The 22656-nt window shown below is 45.5% G+C and overlaps 2 protein-coding genes across 2 annotated transcripts in view; both read right to left on the minus strand.

Annotated features, from left to right (window-relative positions):
- Nucleotides 1–2777: 2777 nt before the first annotated feature.
- On the minus strand, nt 2778–10638 carry LOC130386505 (transcription factor 15-like). Its single transcript, XM_056595450.1, has 2 exons — nt 9887–10638; nt 2778–9783 (listed from the first exon to the last, which is right to left on the minus strand). The coding sequence occupies exons 1-2, from the start codon at nt 10379–10381 to the stop codon at nt 9751–9753; spliced, it is 528 nt and encodes a 175-aa protein (XP_056451425.1). The 5' UTR covers nt 10382–10638; the 3' UTR covers nt 2778–9750.
- A 210-nt stretch (nt 10639–10848) lies between these two features.
- Nucleotides 10849–22656, minus strand: part of LOC130385554 (integral membrane protein GPR180-like) — a 15282-nt gene continuing 3474 nt past the window's right edge. The window contains exons 3-10 of the mRNA XM_056594086.1: nt 16666–16760; nt 16032–16137; nt 15076–15256; nt 13912–13961; nt 13634–13791; nt 12735–12926; nt 12561–12638; nt 10849–12053 (exon numbers count right to left, since the gene is read on the minus strand). Coding sequence (XP_056450061.1) covers nt 11892–12053; nt 12561–12638; nt 12735–12926; nt 13634–13791; nt 13912–13961; nt 15076–15256; nt 16032–16137; nt 16666–16760 — 1022 coding nt within the window. The 3' untranslated portion in view covers nt 10849–11891. The remainder of the gene's footprint in view (nt 12054–12560; nt 12639–12734; nt 12927–13633; nt 13792–13911; nt 13962–15075; nt 15257–16031; nt 16138–16665; nt 16761–22656) is intronic.

Genomic DNA, 22656 nt, shown 5'->3' on the forward strand with positions numbered 1-22656 from the left:
GATTAGTGCAGAAAAATGTGCATCTTTGAAGCAACTCCTCAAAAATGGAAAATAAATAAATAAATAAAAATAACCGTGCTCCAAAGAACGAAGTGTAAACCAATGCATTCTGAATGGGAGTGTTTCTCCAATTTTTCCATGCTACACAGAACGAAATGTAAACCCATGCAAATAAAGACTTCATGTTCATAATAATTTAAATATCATTAATCTACAGAGTGTGTAGGGAGGTATTATATTTTTTTCAACGGGGCTGAATCCAGTCACTTGACCGTCATGGTTGCTATGGTGGTTGCTATCGACCGCCCCCTCTAATACTCGTGGCTCTAAAAACCACGCGGCAAAGGAGCTGCCGTAAATTGTGTTGTTTTTGTCGTAAACTAGGGTCCGATGGTTGAAAAATAGACAGATATTCCAAGGTATCCTTAAAAGGCAGCTTGGATGTGTTTATTTTCTGCAGTTTAGACTTCTATAACTCATTTTTGAAAGCAGAACACCAAGCTCATTGATTTAACAAGGGAGGGTTATTTGAAACAATTTATTAAATAAATATTTGTGAGAGGTCATTCCTTCTCCTGATTTTACTTCCTATTTATGTCTAGGGTAAACCCCTACTGTCCACAAGCATCCCCCCCCTCCCCATATGGATTTGGAGAATTGTTGCCACGTCCCAGTGGTGGAGGTATCATATATATATGAAAGAGGGCATTCAATTATAGCCTACTACAATGATCAATTAGGAGGCCGAAGCCCTAAAGGAAGTGATCCAATAGGTGACTGAGTCGACAACATTTAAGTAAGCTGTATAGGGTCTCTTATATATCAAAGGGGGTCTCAAAGGACGCATACGCTTCAACCTGTGGCTCCAGCACTACAGGAAATGACTCTGCAAGTGCTCCATCTCGTTGCAACTCACCCAGCGGCTCACTTGCAAGATTTTGGCCTGAAGTTCTTCCCAGACCTACACCCTAGCCATCCAACATGCATATCTGAGAATCAGGCCTCTCTTTAATAATGACAAAAAGTTATGAGAGAAACACACATTAACTTTTTGTTATCTCATAAGCGGCGTGGTGCCGGCTCCTTTTGACCTTTTGACCCCAGACTTCAAAAACGTGGCCACAGGCCAGCTGTGTCTACACACCTTTAGCCACAAATGTACACCTCCATCCCACAAAAAATGGGGACTAGAAACTAACCTCTGTCTTATGTACATTTACTGTACTGTTGGAGGTCACGCCCCTTTGCCGACCTTTTCGAGATAGCTAGGGATGCTAAAATGTTTACACACATTTCCCGGGGCCCCGTGAACGACATATCCGAGATTTGGAGTTCTAGCCCTTAGAGAAAAAAAGTTTTCCCAAATGGAGTGTCATTTGGACAAAGCCCCTCAGAAGTGTAGCCTGCAAGACCTAATGGTTCAGAATGTGGTGGAAAAACAGTTTTTGAGATAGGAAGGTCCTACCGCCCTGAAATTTTAATACCTTATTCTAGGCCCTAACTGGGACCTCCGCACCGAAACTTGGCCCGGTCGGACCCCGAGGGCAGGGAGGGGGGGCCCTTCCTGCCCGAAACTTGGCCCGGTCAGACCCCGAGGGCAGACCCCACCCTTCCGGCCCTCGGGGTCCGACCGGGCCAAGTTTCGGTGCGGAGGTCCCAGTTAGGCCCTAGAATAAGGTATTAAAATTTCAGGGCGGTAGGACCTTCCTATCTCAAAAACTGTTTTTCCACCACATTCTGAACCATTAGGTCTTGCAGGCTACACTTCTGAGGGGCTTTGTCCAAATGACACTCCATTTGGGAAAACTTTTTTTCTCTAAGGGCTAGAACTCCAAATCTCGGATATGTCGTTCACGGGGCCCCGGGAAATGTGTGTAAACATTTTAGCATCCCTAGCTATCTCGAAAAGGTCGGCAAAGGGGCGTGACCTCCAACAGTACAGTAAATGTACATAAGACAGAGGTTAGTTTCTAGTCCCCATTTTTTGTGGGATGGAGGTGTACATTTGTGGCTAAAGGTGTGTAGACACAGCTGGCCTGTGGCCACGTTTTTGAAGTCTGGGGTCAAAAGGTCAAAAGGAGCCGGCACCACGCCGCTTATGAGATAACAAAAAGTTAATGTGTGTTTCTCTCATAACTTTTTGTCATTATTAAAGAGAGGCCTGATTCTCAGATATGCATGTTGGATGGCTAGGGTGTAGGTCTGGGAAGAACTTCAGGCCAAAATCTTGCAAGTGAGCCGCTGGGTGAGTTGCAACGAGATGGAGCACTTGCAGAGTCATTTCCTGTAGTGCTGGAGCCACAGGTTGAAGCGTATGCGTCCTTTGAGACCCCCTTTGATATATAAGAGACCCTATACAGCTTACTTAAATGTTGTCGACTCAGTCACCTATTGGATCACTTCCTTTAGGGCTTCGGCCTCCTAATTGATCATTGTAGTAGGCTATAATTGAATGCCCTCTTTCATATATATATGATACCTCCACCACTGGGACGTGGCAACAATTCTCCAAATCCATATGGGGAGGGGGGGGATGCTTGTGGACAGTAGGGGTTTACCCTAGACATAAATAGGAAGTAAAATCAGGAGAAGGAATGACCCCTCACAAATATTTATTTAATAAATTGTTTCAAATAACCCTCCCTTGTTAAATCAATGAGCTTGGTGTTCTGCTTTCAAAAATGAGTTATAGAAGTCTAAACTGCAGAAAATAAACACATCCAAGCTGCCTTTTAAGGATACCTTGGAATATCTGTCTACTTTTCAACCATCGGACCCTAGTTTACGACAAAAACAACACAATTTACGGCAGCTCCTTTGCCGCGTGGTTTTTAGAGCCACGAGTATTAGAGGGGGCGGTCGATAGCAACCACCATAGCAACCATGACGGTCAAGTGACTGGATTCAGCCCCGTTGAAAAAAATATAATACCTCCCTACACACTCTGTAGATTAATGATATTTAAATTATTATGAACATGAAGTCTTTATTTGCATGGGTTTACATTTCGTTCTGTGTAGCATGGAAAAATTGGAGAAACACTCCCATTCAGAATGCATTGGTTTACACTTCGTTCTTTGGAGCACGGTTATTTTTATTTATTTATTTATTTTCCATTTTTGAGGAGTTGCTTCAAAGATGCACATTTTTCTGCACTAATCCAAAGGAAAACCCGTTGGCTTTTTGTCAAGGGAACCGAGGGCGACGCTCACTTCCGGGTTTGCCAACATACGTCGTCCCTCTCCACCACTCTATACTGTAAAAACACATGTTCAAGTTGAATGATGATGCATGAATTTATTCTTTATTCTGCCATAGTAACACGGTAAATAAATGGCAAAAATAGGCTGAGAACGAATTCGTATTTACGATATTGTAGCGACCCTGGGACAGTTAAATAGTTTGTGTGTTATGTGTTGCATTGTATTTCGTTGTCCGTTATGCCAGTTGTTCTATGTGCTTGTATTGTAATGTTCTTCTTGTCAATCAGTGTGGGGGCGAATCATTAGGTCAGCTGGGGGAGGGCCTTGGAAGAACACGAGGGTGGGGGCCTGCACGTGAGTGAGACCGTGTTGAACATGAAGGTCTATCTGACGGACCCCGCGTTGAAAAACGACGAAAAAGGTACCCATTTGTCGTCGGAAATCGACGCCAGGGATCCGTGCCCATCCACCCACTCCGGTCCAACAACAATATAAAATTATACCGTAATGCACCTGTTCTTTGTCTTTGGATCGTTTGAATAAATGGATCAATACATGATGAATCACAATGATTGCAAGCAGAGTACCCTAAGAGTTATTGAGCAGCAGATGAACCAGTCCAAAAATCGGACACGTTAACGGAGCACTGAACTAGGCCCTCTCGGATGCCATTTGTTTCACTACGACTCCTTTCAGCTGCACACCCCTCTTCCCCAGCGAGATAACGGCTAATAAAACGCTTGAGGTGGCGTTTTGAAAAGAAGAAACGTAATTTTTTTTAGTACACGGTATAAAGATAATTATGAACCTTTGATTGATATCCACACATTTTCTGCGGAGACACATTCCTGCTCCCCACTTGTATTGGAGTGAACGAGGATATCTACTTCCGGGACCCGTCCACAGCCCACTAAACCGACTGCAATACCAGGCGTGGCCTCTGAGCACTGGTGGATTCCGGAAATATGCACCAGTCCTGGGGGCCTGTATTGTAGCGTCACAGGGTTTGGGGGGAAGGGGCGGGCCTTCTGAGAGGGGGTTCCGGGGGTTTCCTTCCGGGCGGGAGTTTTGGTTGTTGTAGTTTTCCGGTGGAGCTGTGCCTGCCTGTCCGATTGTGGAATCCAATAAACCTGCTATCAAGCTTACTCCGCTCACTACCTCGCCTGTGGTTATTACAATATCATTAAAAGTTACATAAAGTAACGGTTTAATAACACAAACGCAGGAAACACGTGAGCTGCTAGTTTAGCGAAAGCAGCGTCCCTAGCAACCTGACGTCGTTGAAACATGCGAGCGAGCCGATAAAGTGTTCCTGATAACTATAAAACTAAAGATCAGACACAATCACTGACTGAAGATTATGCAAGTAAAAAGCATATTTCTCGCTAGAAATGGTATTAGAAACACGTTTAACGGTGAATCGGTCCTAAAATATTGCATTTCCCATTCAGATAATAAATATTAATAAAGATCATACACATTCACTGACTGAAGATTATTCAAGGAAAAGGTACATTTCTCGCTAGAAATGGCATTAGAAACACGTTTAATGGTGAATCTGTCAAACAAATCAATAGACAATAGCTACGGCATCACCGTTGATAAACATCGATTTCCTTTCGTCTATATCCGACGCTGAGGGATTAACATGAATGTCTATCTGACGGACCCCGCGTTGAAAAACGACGAAAAGGGTACCACTTTTTCGTCGGAAATTGACGCCAGGGATCCTTGGCCATGCGTCACACGTTTGACGAGTAGGGAGTGAGACTGTGTTGTAGAAAACCTCATAAAGTGAGATTTTCATGTCATGGGACCATTAACATGATGTGGGCGCATCTGTCTGCGTCACACAAATACCCGGGGCATTTACTGACGTAAATGATGTTTAGAAATGTTCAGCGTAGTGTCCGAATTCTTGTGTGTTCGTTCCCTCTTCCGTGCACTATATCATATATATATATATAACACGATATAGGGAATAGTGAGTGAGTGAATAGGGAACGATTTCGAACACAGCTTATGACTGAGTAGGTAGGTGCAGTTCTGGTGCCTAACGCGATAAACGTCTTGGTGCTTAGTCATGGTAATACCTTGCTCCCTTCAGCACACAACAAGGTGACTCTTAACTTATTTTAATGTCCAATTAAAAATCCTGCTTGACCCCTGTGTACACAATAGGGTTACGCTTGACTGATTTTGATATACATTTTAAAATCTTGCTTAAGCATTATGTAAACGATAAGGTGCAACTTTGCTTATTTTAATATCTATATTTTTTGTAACACCTTAATCATTACGTAGCCACCCTCGACACTGCATAGCCACCCTCCCCCTTCTGGCCACCATTGTATTGTACTATAGTACTTAACTGTAGAAACTGCAGTAGCTGCTATCATGGCTGTAACACGGGGAATTGGTTAGCCTAGCGATTGTTGTACTTGCACTTGGTTCTATGAACATCCTTTCTGTACCGACAGCAATATATTGATGCACTTCTTACGACAAATGTACTTATTGTAAGTCGCTTTGGATAAAAGCGTCTGCTAAATGCCCCAAATGTAAAAAAATGTAAATGTAAACGTTCACAATAAGCTTAGCTTTTATATATAAACGCCTGCTTTATGTAGGCTACACAATAAGGTGAAACGCAACTTTTTTTAATGTATATTTTTTATTTGTATAAAAATACAATTTTTAGCAGCTTCTCAACATTGGGCGATGTGCAAACGATTCAAACGTAATGTATGTAAGCAAATAATCTTTACACAGTGAAAGATTTCAGGGTTCTGACTGCATTCCTGAGGTAGTGGGCAACAATGTCCTAAAATATTTGTCTTTAATGTTTCCTCCTGGATTTCGTTGACGGATTGACACCAACTCCCTATTTCATTCATTTCTTCCAGTTAACCTAACAACCACTCTTTAAAAATATGATGTATGAATAATATTAGTTATTAAGTAATGCTCAGAGTTTATGGTGCGTTCACATCGCGCGAAATGATGGGGAAAACACAACGTCGGAAAGTTCTCCTGAACGACACCACATGACGCTGTTATGATTCTACTTCCGTTCGGCAACTGGGGCCAGATTTTGATAACAGAGTTGTCCAGTTGGTGACGTATGGTTTACTAGTGACGTGCATGAACATGGCGGAACATGAAAGTTTTACTCGTAAAAGAAAACCATCATATCACATACTTTACCATTGATTGACGTAACCGCCTGTTGGCATCAACTTTGCTCACTTGTAAACCAGCTCTAGATAAGGGCAAGGGTTGCCTTCCATACCATACAGTGCCAATACTGTCTGTGCATCTCATAAATAAAAGCAAAAGGATAGTAGGTGATATGCATCAAGGAAATAAAGGCATGCAAACTTGAAACTGATCCTACCAAGTTCTGTTTAGTTCTGACTGGTTTTTATCGCATAGAAAAACCCTGCTGTGAAGAACTTTTAGATTCCCAACGCAGTGAACGGTCGCTGTCGGGAACACACAAGCGTCATCACTAGCAAGACGTCTCGTTATCCCCAGGATGATGAACGCACCTTTATTTCCATGCAGAATGCAATGCACATAATCTGCAGGCCATGTGACTCTGGGGGGGGGAATCATGGTCATAGTTGCAACAATCCAAACCCAGATGTTTATTCATTAACAATTTTCCTGTCTCTCTATCTTTTTATCTCTCTTTACTCAGAAGTATTTTCTCAGCCAATCATCAGTAAGGCCAATGCTCAGCTTCTCAAGACCCACTTCCTGCCTCTGATGGAAAAACTCAAAAAAGTGAGCTTTTTTTTCATTTATCATACCATCATCTGAAAACATAGTTCTGAATCTGTCCCTTACAATAATGTCTGATAATTCTGTGGGTGTAATTGAATAAAATGCAGAAAATAGCAGTTTTTTAAAAGAAAATCCAATTAGTTGACATACAACTAATTGTTTCCAATGGATGAACCATTACATGAGTTCTCTCTCTGTGTCACAGATCATAGTGTGTATAGATGCTGCAGACAGACTGACCCCCGTCTGCGGGGGGGGGTTCAGGTGGTCTACAAACTAGCCTTACGGAACAAAGCTAAAGTGTAATTCCTGCAAAAATTGAACACAGGGTCTTTTTTTGGCATGAAGACCCATAAAATAAGCCCTCCAGACACCTTTTTTCGTTGAAAATCGAGTATAGTGCTTGCCTGCGAATGCCCAGAGCAATGTAACAACACAAATGGCTTCCATGTTACTGGCCAGGGGCAGTGTGAACATTTACAAATCGATATTTTTTTAACCACTAATACTGCTCAAATTACCACCAAACCTATGCAGTAGGTTTGGTGCAGCAGACTAGGGGCCCTACACATAAAATGAGGCACCAACAACTTAGTTAATATACCAGGAGTTTATTTAAATAAACTGTTTTCCAAGTCTGTGCCCTACCGGCAGTGTTTGTAATAACGGCGCAGTTTAAAAGAACAGCGTTATTTTTCAGTAATCTAACTAATTACTGTTTCCGTCGTTAGAACGCCGTTACCGTTACTGTACGTTAAATGCGGTAGGTTACTAAGGAATTGATTGATTGAACTGCGTATTCCGAAGGCACCGCTGGCTCCAATCACAAACTGCTAGTGAGGAGACCGGGTGGGTTAACAACGAGATAAGCGATTATGATTGGCTAAGGCAGAGTCATTTTTCATGGTAGTCAATCAGAGCCAGTGTTTTTACACACAAGCCAGGACACGCGCGCCACACACACACACACACACACACACACACACACACACACACACACACACACACACACACACACACACACACACACACACACACACGCACACACCAAACAGATTCGATGAAGCAGCAGAAATGGCGAGTCCGTAGCAATCTGATGAAAAGTTGGCATTTTTGGTAGTATTCGGCAGATGTTCCACAGCCTTCGCAACCAAGCAAATTAAAATTCAGTTGGAAGTATATCAGGGCCTTGAATGGGCAGTTCAACCATTTAACACATTAAGGCCAAGTGAAAACTGCTCAGAAAAATCCAAATTCTTTGATATAGCAACTTTCTTTTTTACAGTAACGCAAATAGTTACTTTCCCTGGTAACTAGTTATTTTATATAGAGTAATTCAGTCACTAACTCAGTTACTTTTTGGAACAAGTAGTGAGTAACTATAACTAATTACTTTTTTGAAGTAATGTTCCCGACACTGCCGATAGGTCCATGTTTCCAGGAAGTCCACACAAGTCGATTACCGGCTACCGTTAACAATTTAATAGAGGCGCCAACTAATTCATCTCAAAGGGGACCTTTTATTTATTTTCGACTTTTATGACCTATAAACGTTGTTATAATGATTGATAGTCATGTTTAACCATACACAAAAAACTATGTAGATTTTCGGGAAATTCTTCCTCTCATCTGGGCGATTTCAGCATTCTCTGTCAACTTTCGGTTTCGTCCTTTTCCGCCCCCTCGCCCCCCTCCTGCCAACCCAACTCCGTTGTGATTGGTTACCTTAATTGAAGCGCGCGCGCAGGCAGATTTGACCAGGCATATGGGGGCGCGGCAGGAGTGCCTCTACGTAGATGATTTCCTGGAAATGTGAACAAGTGAATCGCAAATGTTGTCCCGAGTGTTTAGCGCTCTGCACAGCCACCTCAGACTGTCAGCAGGGAATACGTCGAAATGCATGTACGTCATTATTTGACACTTTAGTACACTATTACACTATTATACTAAATAAAATATTTAGTATCTTAAGTAGGCTAATTGTCTTGTGTGGATTTCCTGGAAAGGTAAGGCTTCACGGTAAGGCACAGACTTGGAAAACAGTCTTATTTAATAAACTCGCCTAAACTAAATACGCTAACTAAGTTGTTGATGCTTTGTTTTATGGGTAAAGGGCAAGTGAATTTGGAAACCTTCACACTGCCCCTAGCCAGTAACATGGAAGCCATTTGGGCCGTTGCATTCGCGGGCAAGCTATATACTCGATAATCAACGAAAAAGGTGTCTGGAGGACTTATTTTGTGGGTCTTCATGCCGAAAAAGACCCTGGGTTCAATTTTCTCCGGAATTACATTTTATCGTATTTTATGCGGTAGTCTTTGTTGTCTAACCCAGCAATTCCCAATCCGGTCAGTGGAACAGCTAGAACCGGACTTTGAAATATTTCCAGAAAAAGAAAAAACTACTTTTGTGTGTGAATCTCAGTTGACGCTTCTTGAGTTTCTCTTAATATTTACTTTATATTATTCCATTGTAAAATGGAGCCTGAGACTCGTTTCCCGAAATAGACGTCCTTCAAAAAAGGGGGGGGGGGGGACTTAACCTCGTGGGCTCAGGTGACGGTAACTACCGTAACAAAGGCGGGACCGGGACCCCTCGCGCTTGGGACAGAAAGTGCATTTCAGTGATTCTATATTCATATTTACATCGTCATAGTCAGGTTTGGCGCGTGACTTGCGATCACACACGCACGCATACAGGTGAAGGCGCGATCCCGCGCCTCCATGTAAACATTGACGTCTCGTGGCTCCTCGTCGCTTCAAAGGGCCGACTGTTTCCCGCCGTCTCTGAGCTGCGGGGAGACAACATCAAACAATCAACACACCGGGGCTCGCGCCGAATTCAAACCATGGTCTTCCTGCCCTCGCTCGTGCTCGTGCGGCTGTCTCACTCACCGCTTTCCTCTGGTCGCTGAGGCAGAACGTGCAGATGGGTCTCAGCGAGGAGCCGCACGCGCCGACGGAGCCCTGGTACCGTAGACAGGGCCGCCGCTCCTCGCGCTCCTCCTCCCCCGCCCCGAGGAACAGCACGTTGGCCAGGTGCGCGATGTAGCCGGACGCCAGCCGCAGCGTCTCGATCTTGGACAGCTTCCGGTCCGCGGGCTCCGTGGGGATGAGCTCGCGCAGCGCGGTGAACGCCGTGTTCACGCTGTGGGTCCGCTCCCGCTCCCGGGCGTTCGCCGCCTGCCGTTGCTTGGTGACGCCCGGCAGGTGCCTGCTGCCGTCGATCCCCCCGCCCACCGCCGCCCTCCTCCGGGAGGGGTCTCTGGCGTCTGTGCCTCCGCCGCCAACGCCCGTGGACTCGTCGGAGCCGTCGCCGCTGTCTGAGTCATCCGAGTCGGACGGGAAGCCGTCCGGTTGCGCGCCTGCGTCTCTACCCGTGGCTTTCATGGTTGGCTTCGAGTCGACTGTGCCCGGGTGGGAGCGCGCGGAAAGGCGCCTGACAGGCAACGGCCCATGACCGCGAGCTGGAGTGAAAATAGCACCTGCGGGCAGCAGCTGCCGCGCGATCCGGTGACCGTGGGGGGCTCGCGCTGCGCGTCGCGTTGGCAGATCAGTGCCATGTCTAGAGTGACGGGTCCTTTCTTGGTCGCCAGGACGCGGGGTTTCGGGAGGGAGGAACAGGTGGGGGGCGGGATAGGAGGACACCTGTCGCGATCCGGGGAGAGCGACGGAATAAATATAACGACGCGGGTCCCCCTGCCTCCCGTGCGGAATTGACGCAGCGCGCGGGTCTAAATATGCCCCTACTTGACGTGACACGCTGCCGTCAGAACCTCTGACCTTAGATCCCGTTGGTTGCTGTTCTCAATTCTGAATCGATGAAACATAGGTTATTTTTATGTTTTTTATTTGTAGTTTAAACGCGTATTTACATGGTATCCCTGAACATATTCATAACTTTTAGAGTGAAAACATTAAGTTGACAGGACTTTTATAGTGAAGAGAGCTGGCAGAGGACTTTTACAGCGAAAAAATTAGTTGACAGAAAACTTTCATTGTGAAAACATCAGTTGAAAGAGGACTTTTGTACTGAAAACATGAAGGTGAAAGGACTTTTATTGTGAAAACATAGTTGACAGGACTTCTATAGTGGAAAAAAAAAGAGTTGACAGAGGACTTTTATCGTGAAAAAATGAGTTGACAGAACTTTCATAGTGAAAACATGAGTTGAACGAGGACTTTTATAGTGAAAAGAAAGTTGACAGAGGACTTTTATAGTGAAAACCTGAGGAGTTGACAGAGGTCGTTTATAGTGAAAACAAAGATGACAGAGGACTTCTATAGAGAAAACATGAAGCTTTGACAGGACTTTTATAGTGAAAACAAGAGTTGACAGTACTTTTATAGTGAAAGAAATGAGTTCATAGAGAACCTTCCTTGTGATAACTTGAAGCTTTGACAGGACTTTTAAAGTGAAAGCATAAAACTTTGACAAGACTTTTATCATGAGAACAGAGTAGACAGTGGTTGCAGGTCCTCCTGATTGGCTGATTTTCTCCACCTCACAGAATATTCAGTCTTGGTGAACACACTAGCTGAAGCTAAAAGCCAATCCTTAAATATTATAATCCATCCTTCCTGATCGAGTTTGCCGCTGTACTCTCATCAGTATGAATGGGGGGGGGGACTGTTTCACGGGGGAGAGAGAGAGAGGGAGATAACAGACGGTCCTCCCTCTCCTCACCTGCAGGACTTTAACCCCTTCTGAACAACCTCTGCAGGCGAGGGTCAGGCCCCCCCACATCCTCCCCCCCGGGCAGGGTGGGGGGGCGTGGCCTGCTCAATGGCGGTCCCTGAGGACCCGCCCCCCAGGACATGTTGAGGGAGGCGTGGCCCACTCAGTGGCGGCCCCTCGAGGCCCCGCCCCCCAGGACATGTTGAGGGAGGCGTGGCCCGCTCAGTGGCGGCCCCTCGAGGCCCCGCCCCCCCGGGACATGGTTAGCGGGAGAGAGACGGAGGAGAGCGAGGACACCTCCCAGTAGAGTGAGCGGGACAGGAAGAGCTGGTAGAGGATCACCACGGCAATGGCCTGGCACAAGACCACCCCTATGGTCACCACCTGAGAGAGAGAGAGAGAGAGAGAGAGAGAGAGAGAGAGAGAGAGAGAGAGAGAGAGAGAGAGAGAGAGAGAGGTTATTACCGAATAATAATAACAATCAATAATAATTATAATTCATTTGTCAGTAAATGACGTGAAATAAAAGAAAGTGTCGCTTTCCTTTTAGAAGATGACAAAACCGAGAGATAAAATAATGGTAAAAATGAAATCGATAAAGATCTACAAAATGATCTTTATCTCCGCAGAGTTGAGTATAAAAACGAATATAATCAAGTTTAAGCTTAAGTACATTTATTTTCGATTTTTCGATTTTTTTGTGTATTTTCTTAAGTGGAAAGTCAAATATTATCGTTTGAATAATCCTGATTTCAATATTGACCAAAAATAATCGTGATTATATATTTTTTTCCATAATCAAGGTGCCCTAATCTATGCATGGCCTTCTTGCGTATTGCAGATGTGTAGAAGCGGGGTCTCTGAGGTGTGAACATGGACCGGTGGGCTCACCTTCTCCCTCTGGTGGTGGTTAAAAACCACCGAGGTCACGACCAGCACCGGGTGGCAGAGGAACCACAGGAAACAGCCCTTCAAAGTAAAAGCACACCAAAGCCCAATGAATGAGTTATAAGGACCACACAACTGTGCGTGTGTGTCTTTGAGCGTGAGTGCGTGTGTGCTCACCTTGGAGAAGCCGAGGTAGAAGTCCCTCTTCAGCGCGCTCCGCTCCGAGGAGATGATCTGGTAGAGGACCGAGGCCAGGATGATCGCCATGGCGACCCGGAGCACCATCAGCAGCCCCCCGGCAACGCTGCTCTGGGCGTGGAAGCTGTGGTGCTCCGTTTCCGTGTACTGCTCCCATAGCAACAGCCCCCCCTGGGGAAGGCATCAAACCGTCACCCCTGGATACGTCACGCTTATTGTGTGTCTGTCTGTGTATGTGTGTGTGGCTCTATGTATGTGTGTGTGTCTATGTGTGTGTGTGTGCCTCTATGTGTGTGTGTGTGCGTGTGTGTCACTTAATGTACATATACTTGTGTTTTTTATTGTGCGGTTGATTCTAGACCCACCACACCATGAGGTGCGCTTGATTCTAGACTCACCCCACCATAAGGTGCGATTGTTTCTAGACTCACCATCCTACTGGGGTGCGCTTGTATCTAGAATCACCTCAAGGTTGCGGTTGATTCTAGACCCACCACACCATGAGGTGCGCTTGATTCTAGAAGGTGCGATTGTTTCTAGACTCACCATCCCACTGGGGTGCGCTTGTATCTAGAATCACCTCAAGGTTGCGTTTGTTTCTAGACTCACCACTCTGAGGTGCGCTTGATTCTAGACCCGGCACACCATGAGGTGTGCTTGATTCTAGACTCACCCCACCATAAGGTGCGTTTGTTTCTAGACTCACCATACCACTGGGGTGCGTTTGTTTCTAGGCTCACCACTCTGAGATGCGCTTGATTCTAGACTCACCACACCATGAGGTGCGCTTGATTCTAGACTCGCCACACCATGAGGTACACTTGATTCTCGACTCACCCCCTCACCAGTATGGAGCTGATCACTAGACCAGTACTCACCAGTACGAGGACCCCGCCCAGGGCCAGGCTGGTGGAGGTGGGGGAGGAGTCCCACTGCAGGGGTCTGGACTGGGGCTTCCTGCCGCGGCTCAGCGTCCAGCCCATACAGAGGCTGAGCAGCATGTAGAGCATGGACACCTGGGACACCATGTCCAGCCCTGAGGGGGATGGACAGACGGGGGGGGGGGGGGTCATACCTTCCTGGCTTCATCTTATTAATCGTATATCCACTGTGTGTGTGTGTGTGTGTGTGTGTGTGTGTGTGTGTGTGTACTCACATTCGGCCAGGCTGCCCATGAGAGGAATACCGAGTCCGTCTCTAGAGTACCTGGGACAGAGAGGAGAGAAACAGCCTTTAACATCACTCACACACACACACGTATATCTCATATACCATATACTGTATGTCAAACAAACAAACACACACACACACGTATATATCACACACACACACACACACACACACAAATCTCATACACTCACACACACACACACACAGTGTGTGCGTGAGTATGTGAGATATATACGTGTTTGTGAGATATATATATATATATATGCGTGTGTCACACACATATCTCACACACACACACGTATATATCTCACACACACACACACCATACTCACACACACACACACAAATCTCATACTCACACACACACACACACACACACACACACACACACACACACACACACACACACACACACACACACACACACACACACACACACACACACACACACACACAATGTGTGCGTGAGTATGTGAGATATATACATGTTTGTGAGATATCTCTATATATATATATATATATGTGTGTGTGTGTCACACACATATCTCACACACACACACACGTATATATCTCATACCCATGCACACACATGTATATATCTCACACACAAACACACACACACACACAAACATACACACACACACACACACACACACACACACACACACACACACACACATACATATATTTCATGCATTCACACTAATACATTTGTAGGCATAAAAAAAAACATTGATTTGTAGGCCTGAAAAAAACAACTTCTTTTGGAAATGATGATTTCTATGCCTTAATTAAACAAATGAGGAAAAATCCAACCTTTAAGGAAACCATGTTATGCAAAATCCCCATAGAGGCAGGCAGATTTTTATTTTTAAAAGCCAGTTATTTCATGGATCCAGGTTACTGCATCCTGATTGAGTTCCCTTAGCCTATGGAGCTAAAATAGCCCCACATCGCATAATTAAGGCATTAAGATACATTTCCAAAAGATGATTTTTAGTCAATTTCACCATGGGTGCCTGAACTTATGCTTACCACTGTATATCTCACACACACACAAACACACTCACACGCTCACACGCACACATCTGTGATGTGTGATTCTAGCCCCGCCCCCCTGTGGGTGCGTTTGATTCAGATACCCCCTCACCTGGCCAGGTGGAGGTAGTTGCAGAGGGCGGAGCCTCCCTGGAGGGCCAGTGCTGTAGAGAGCACCTGCAGGGCCGTGTGCATGGGCCCCCCCTTCCTCAGGGCCTGGAGGAGGGGCTGGACGTACACGCAGCCCGCCACGAAGTAGGCCAGCAGCAGCAGGCAGTAGAAGCTGTGGAGCCCTGGGGTCAAAGGTCAGAGGTCAGGGGTCGGATCGACATGAGAGAGAGAGAGAGAGAGAGAGAGAGAGAGAGAGAGCGAGAGAGAGAGAGAGAGAGAGAGAGAGAGAGAGAGAGAGAGAAAGTAAGTGCTATAGTTATAAACTAAGAGTATGATAGTAAGGGTATAGTGATGATCTAAGTGTAAGTATATGTTAGTGAGGCTATGGTGATGATCTAAGGGTAAGTGTATGATAGTATGGCTATAGTTTGAATCTAAGTGTAAGTGCATGATAGTATGGCTATAGTTTTAATCTAAGTGTCATTTTGTGATAGTAAGGCTCTAGTGATGATCTAAGTGTTAGTGTGTGATAGTAAGGCTAGTTTTAAACTAAGTGTAATTGAGGCTATAGTGATGAGCTAACTGTAAGTGAGGCTATAGTTTTAATCTAAGTGTAAATGTTTAAGGCTATAGTTTGAAACTAAGTGTAAGTGTGTGCTAGTGAGGCTATAGTGATGATCACAGCGTTGGCGTGTTAGTTAGGCTATAGTGATGAGCTAAGTGTTAGTGAGGCTATAGTAATGATCTAAGGGTGAGTGTGTGATAGTGAGGCTATAGTGATGAGTTAAGTGTTAGTGAGGCTATAGTAATGATCTAAGGGTGAGTGTGTGATAGTGAGGCTATAGTAATGAGCTAAGTGTTAGTGAGGCTATAGTAATGATCTAAGGGTTAGTGTGTGATAGTGAGGCTATAGTGATGAGCTAAGAGTGAGTGTGTCAGGGTGAGACGGTGCCTCACCTGCCTCCTCCACGCTGAAGTGATCGCGGGGGTTCCCCGCGGAGTCGGGGTTCAACAGCACCAGGGTGAAGCCCACGTCCCCGTGGGAGGGAATGGGCCCTCCCTCCTGGAACGGGAGGGGGTGGGAGAGTTGGGAGAGAGAGGAGGGTTGGGGGGAGGAGGGGGAGAGAGAAGGAGGTTGTGGGAGAGAGAGAAGGGCGGGAGGGAGGAGGGGTGAGAGAGGAGATGGAAGGAGCGAGGAGGGTGGGAGAGGAGGATGGGAGAGGATGAGAGAGAGAGAGGGGAGGGTGGGTGAGAGATGAGTGGGAGAGAGGAGAGGGTAAGAGAGAGTAGGTGGAGGGTCAGCTCAAGTCCAGAGTGATTTGGGACGTTTATTCTCAAGACTTCTACTACGTTTGCATTCAGGGGATTTTGCGGATGCTTTTACAAAGCGACTTAAAACAATTCATCACACACAGACGGCGGAGTCGACCAGGCAGGACGAATGGCAGCTCGTCAGTGAGCAGTCAGGATGAGGTGCCTTGCTCAGAGACACCTTGACCCTCGGCTAGGAGGAGCCGGGAATCGAACTAGCAACCTTCCGTCAGGGAGCAGTCGGGGTTAGGTGCCTGAAATTAAGGTCCCGGGCCCTTACCCCGCAGGTGTAGCGGTCGACGTAGAGCGCCTGCCACATACTGGGGGCCGGCTGGGAGGGGATGGTCTGGTTGTGTTCCTCATCCGTCAGATGGACTGAAACAAGAGAGAGAGAGAGAGAGAGAGAGAGAGAGAGAGAGAGAGAGAGAGAGAGAGAGAGAGAGAGAGAGAGAGAGAGAGAGAGAGAGAGAGAGAGAGAGAGAGAGAGAGAGAGAGAGAGAGAGAGAGAGAGGCATGCAGTCAGATCTATGATGAGCTCCTGTTAAAATATGATGAATTAGCCTAAAAGTGAGACAATACAGAAAAACTAAATGTGGTTTCAGGATTCTTGGATTTCTTTCTTGGATTTTTATGTGGATTACAACAAAAGAGAACAATTTAAAGAAACCTGAAGATAACTGAAGGAGAAGTGACTGGGTGACTAGCCTACAACAGGACTTAAATCAAAAAACGAAACCTGGACTTAACCAAGGTAAGCCTGATCACAGGCTAAGGACAGTTGCCCAAGAAGCCTTATCTACTCTTGATATGCATTCGGTTTATCTGCTAACCATTAAAGTGGGATTAGCAGGCTAGCATAGCTAACTAACTGTTGACCTCGGACTGTAGCTACGTTTCCATCTAAAAGGTGATGCGAATCTTTAGAAAGTTCGCAAAAATGTAATTCGAATTAGGTGCGTTTCCATCAAGTGGTTAGAGCGGGTAACTACCCTAGTGCTGCCTGGAGGTGGCGCTGTAGGCAAAAAATGTATGCCGATACTTGGCTGTAATAAATGGTAGAAGTAGAAAAGCTGCAACAAATGTAACAGAAAGCGGTTAGTCTGCCAACAGAGAAGAGTAACAACAAACATGGAGAGAGGAATTCAGCAGCAATTGGTTTCCCTTGGGTATAAATGTTCTTTCAGTGAAGTTATCATTGGCTATTTTAACTTCCGTATCCGTATACGAAGAAATAGAGCAATTAAAATGTACACAGCAGTAGCAAGGGAAATACGAGGACGACGTTGAGTGCCTTACGTAATGGAGAGCACGTGAGTACGTGGGTGATGCCGTTACACATGGATGTCGGCAGGGTTGCTATGGCCGGTCGTTATGCGGAAAACGGAAAAACTGTCAGTCCTGTTTGTTCAAAATTCGCTACATCACAGCTGTTTCGAAAAGAGTGTTTCCATCTGCTATTTTGCAAATTTAATCTCTTTCGCATTTCTCAAAAACCCCTTCAAGCGAGCAGATAAACTTCTTTGCGAATTAGAGGATTTTTATGCGAATTCTTAGTGTTACCATCACCGTTTACCGATTCGATACTTCAAAGTTCGCTTAAAATCAGGGGGATGGAAACGCACCAAGTGACATTTGGAGCAGAACACTAAACATTATATCGCCGTGGCAACCAAGCAGCCAGCTGAATATAGGGAAGTTGTGTTTCCTAATAGGTGCACAGGTGCTGAGGCTAGGAAAAAACACAAAGAGCAGGTCCTTTAACAAAACACAGAGGTCCTTTATACAGACTTTGCCGTTCAAAAAGGCAAAATGTAACCTCATTTTTCACACCAATGATGTTCCTGAGTGGACATTTGTCCTTCTGCAAACACTACGACAACATACGCAAAAGGAGAATTGGACGTGGTGGCAGGCTAACAATATGTGAAGATGAGACCCTGAACATAGATGACCCCGAGTTGACCATCTTCTACTACAAAAAGGGTACAGTCCTAGTCCAGGGTAATTCCCCACGCATTCTCCACGCTGAAAGCAGAGGTAGAGAGTGGAAAACCCACTGCTGAGGAGCAGGTATAGGAGACATCAGTCTTAACATCGGCTCCACCAACATCCCCCAGCTCTGACAAGCAGTTCAGAGAATCACTGGCTCTTCTTGAGCTAGACTTGGCTGAATTCAAAGAGCTCATGCTGGCCAGGTTAGACAACTCCCCTTATGACTCTTTCCAGGGAACTCAAAGAGGAGCTCCAGCAACAAAGAGTTGACAATGAGACATCCTTCTCTGAGCTCAGATATGCCTTCCAGACCATCAAGGAGGAAAATTGAACCCTCAGAGCCCAGATAACCAAGGTGAAAGAAGACGCCAGCAACAAGGAGAGAGCCCTCCTACGGGAAGTAATGCAGATGAAGGAGCAGGTGACATAAATAAAGCAGCAATTGACAATCATAAGAAGAAACACACAGTCACAAACCCACTTACATTTACAGAGGCGCATATTATCCATGACATAAATGTAGAGCTAACCAGAAGCTGCACTGCCCTGCCTAACGTCTATATAGCCCATCATCCCTCCATCGGCCCACAGGATCTGTACGACGGAGTCAGAAAATTTGCCTAAAAGATGTGGCCCTAGGACGGAATCCAACCAGCTCACAGCCCCGTCCTCCATACCCCTACCGCTACCCTCCCCCACCCTTCATGCAGAGCAATATGCCATTCTCCTGCTGGCCTTTGTCCTCCAAGCATCTACCTCCATCACCCCATCACAAGGCAATTCCCCAGCCCAGGAAGAAGACACCGTCCCCAACAAAAGCCTCACATCCGCAAGAGAGACAATTCATTTTCTATTGTAACTGCACTTATGCATTCTTTTTGCATTAGCTATTGGAACATTCAGGGTCTGTATTCCTCAACCTTTGGCTTGAAAAGCACAAACCCTGAGTTCTTTAAATGTACTGAAAACAGTGATATTGTCATTCTCACTGAGACATTGTGGCGAGAAAATGTTGCTGCTATGTGTCCAACCAACTACTCTGAGATCATTGTGCCATCTGTAGAACTACGAACGGCACGCCGTGGAAGAGATTCTGGTGGTATTCTGGTGTGGTGCAAGAATGAATTTTCTAAACATACGTATATCAGTCGTTAAAACTGAAAAATATCACATTTGGCTGAAACTACACAATATAGGCCTCACTGAAACTACAACTTACCTCTGTGCTGACTACATTCCACCAGCAGAATCAGAATACTATCAAGAAGACTACTTCAATAATTTGTACTCAGATATGAGCTACTTTCAAGCACAGGGAATAGTGCTACTATGTGGAGACTTTAATGCACGCACTGGTGTTGAGCCTGACTTCATAGACCCTCAGGGCAGTGCACATGTTTTTGGCCAGTCACCCTTGCATCTTTCACCAACCACCACCACATGAAGAAACCTCGACTGTGTGGTTAATAACAGTGGAAAAGACTTAGGGCACCTCTGTCGAGCCTCAGGCCTGTACATGCTTAACGGCAGGATACCAGGGGATTCTTTAGGGAGATTCACGTATACTCCTACATCAGTGCATTCACTGTCAGGCGGCAAACTCCTTTTTCAGACCATAACTGAATTAATATATTCCTAAAAATGACCAACCAATTTACTAACACATGTTAAGAATCCAACCTACAGATGGGCTCCAGATAGCGCAGAAAAATTCATACAAGCGCTAAACTCACCTGAATTAACCTACAAAATAACTAACTTTGCTAGCCAACAGTTCTGTACTGATGAAAAGAGCCTCAACATGGCTGTTCAAGAACATTTTTTACAAGGCGGCTAAAAAGGCTGAACTCAGAAAAAAGAAAGGGGTAACCATTAAAAAACAAAAACATGACAAATGGTTTGACACAGAATGTAAAAAAAATTGGAAAGAACTGAGACATCTGTCAAACCGAAAGCAACGCAGATCTAAGAATGCAATAGTCTATATTGCCGAAACTCCTCTTAACGTGAACGCGCTTTCACTGCACTCACGACGATCGTAGGATTGTAACTGTCCACTGACACGCTGCTGAAACGGGCTATGTAGAAGGGGGAGACGCAGGAATGTCGCATGAAAATGGGGTTAAAATTGGTTAAAATATCCCCCCCCCATCAACGCCAACAGAGTAGCCTACGAAAATAATAGACTGCAATAATATGAATGCTAAAGATATTAAAACACAATTGATTATGCCTAGGCCGACATATATATCAGTCCTAATCCTGAACGGCACGCACTGTGCATACATTTATTCACGGCATTTCCCCCCCTGAAATTATTCCATATTCCAAAAATCCAAAATAGCTCGGTGACAACTACATTTATCTTAATGTGCTGATTTCTGAAACATACTTTAAGGTTTCATTGATTGGCTCTCTAGTAGGTAGAATATTTAAATGCAACATTCCATTCATTCATTATCATTCAAACGCAGCTATTGCTGACCCAATTAGAAGAGCTTGGACTAGATCCTGTCCATATTGTTGGGCAGGATGAAGTAGGCTAGGCAGGGTTCGAGTTATGATTCCATTGCGCTGAATTTCGACGGGGGAGGGGGGGGGATATAGGAGGTATGGGCTATTATGACACGGCTCTTTTCAATGCCGTGGTGGAACGCTCCGTTCACTTGCATGGGCCCTTCACAACAACGCCAGCTTCTTCGGTTGCTCAGCGACGTCAACGTCTTTGGCTAACTATTTCTCTGCTAATCAACACTACGTATGGTAACAAATAAATTGTAAAATGACACCTTGTGAAGTTAGGCTATTTTTTCGTTTGGCAAGTAGCCGCTCATAGTCGAAAATAAGCCCCTTCAGGTCGAAGCACCTCCGTTTCGTGTCGGTGTCCGGTTCGCCCTGTCTGGGCTTATTTTCCAGATAATGAACGGCGTTCTATTATCCCACTAAGTCTTAACGTCAATATTACTCTGCATGTGGAAGGGAAAATAGCTTTATTTGTAATTACAATATTATGCGGCTGTATTTTCCGAGACCCCAAAAGATATTTGAGTTTACTGCTTTCATGGGAGCCAGCTACCTCTCTTTATGGGAGCTCAGCTCCCACTGCCTCCCACCTAACTCGAACCCTGGCTATAGGTCTTTCTACTACACTGCCGAGCCGGTTCGGTCGCACGCCCGGCAATTTCACGTTCTTATCTCAAGTTTCCTGTGTAAAACCGAGGGGGTCAAATCCCCCGTTCGTCACGGCGCGGGGTTTCTTGGTTGACTGGGGAAGACGGGGCTGTGCACGGAGTCTCTGACCTCTTTAGAATAATTTGTATTATTGCATACTCCCGAATGTTTTAATTTTTTTATGAATGAAGACACCCGCATGCAATAATGAGTTCACTCTATAGTAGGCTAACGATGCTCTTAGCGTCCTACGAGTACCCTGGAGCACTCGTTAGCTACGAGCGTTTTCAAGACGTTCGTTACCAACGATGCTTTCGGGAAACGGTGTGAAAACTGTACGACGCTCATACGACCCACTCTGCGATCCACTTAGGCTAACGATGCTTAGCGATATCGATGGATCTTCGCTCGTAAGATCATTCTCTCGATGGATCTTTCGAACCATCGATAATTTCTTTGGAGCGTTTCCCGAAACTCCTCTTAACGTGAACGCGCATTCGCTGCACTCACGACGATCGTAGGATTGTACCTGTCCACTGACATGGTGCTGAAACGGGCTATGACCCAGGGGGAGACGCAGGAATGTCGCAGGAAAATGGGGTTAAAAAGGGTTAAAATATCTCCCCATCAAGGCCAACCGCAGGGTAGCCTACGAAAATAATAGATTGCAATATTATGAATGCTAAAGATATTAAAACACAATTGATATTAAGCCTAGGCCGACATATCAGTCCTAATCCTGAGCGCACGATCGGGAGATGGAAGTTGCGCTTTAGATGCCTTCACAAGTCCAGCGGAGGGCTCCAGTTTTCGCCGGCCAAGTCATGCGCTGCGATATGTGTGACAGCTATGTTGCACAACATTGCAGCTAAGGCTGGGGTAGCTTTGGTTGAACCGGAGGACATTGAGGACGATGACGACGAGGAAGATCGGTGTGAGGACGGCCTCCCTCATAACTACGCGGCTGGTTTTCATGCACGTAGAAGACTTTTTTTTAACCCCCTCCACCCTCCCACATGTCACTAAACATTCCCGTCAACGTGACCAATCCCCACCATATCCCAGCCTTTTGCCTGCTCCTTTGCATTTTTTTTTATTTTCTTATAAT

The sequence above is a fragment of the Gadus chalcogrammus genome, chromosome 7 (genome assembly GCF_026213295.1).
Source record: "Gadus chalcogrammus isolate NIFS_2021 chromosome 7, NIFS_Gcha_1.0, whole genome shotgun sequence".
In the NCBI taxonomy this organism is placed as follows: Eukaryota; Metazoa; Chordata; class Actinopteri; order Gadiformes; family Gadidae; genus Gadus; species Gadus chalcogrammus.

Excerpts from the sequence above, each read along its gene's own strand:
- LOC130386505 (XM_056595450.1), bottom strand. The coding sequence starts at position 10,381 with ATGAAAGCCACGGGTAGAGACGCAGGCGCGCAACCGGACGGCTTCCCG. Across the intron at positions 9,784-9,886 it reads TCAGCGACCAGAGGAAAGCG|CTCAGAGACGGCGGGAAACA; the intron begins GTGAGTGAGACA and ends GTCTCCCCGCAG.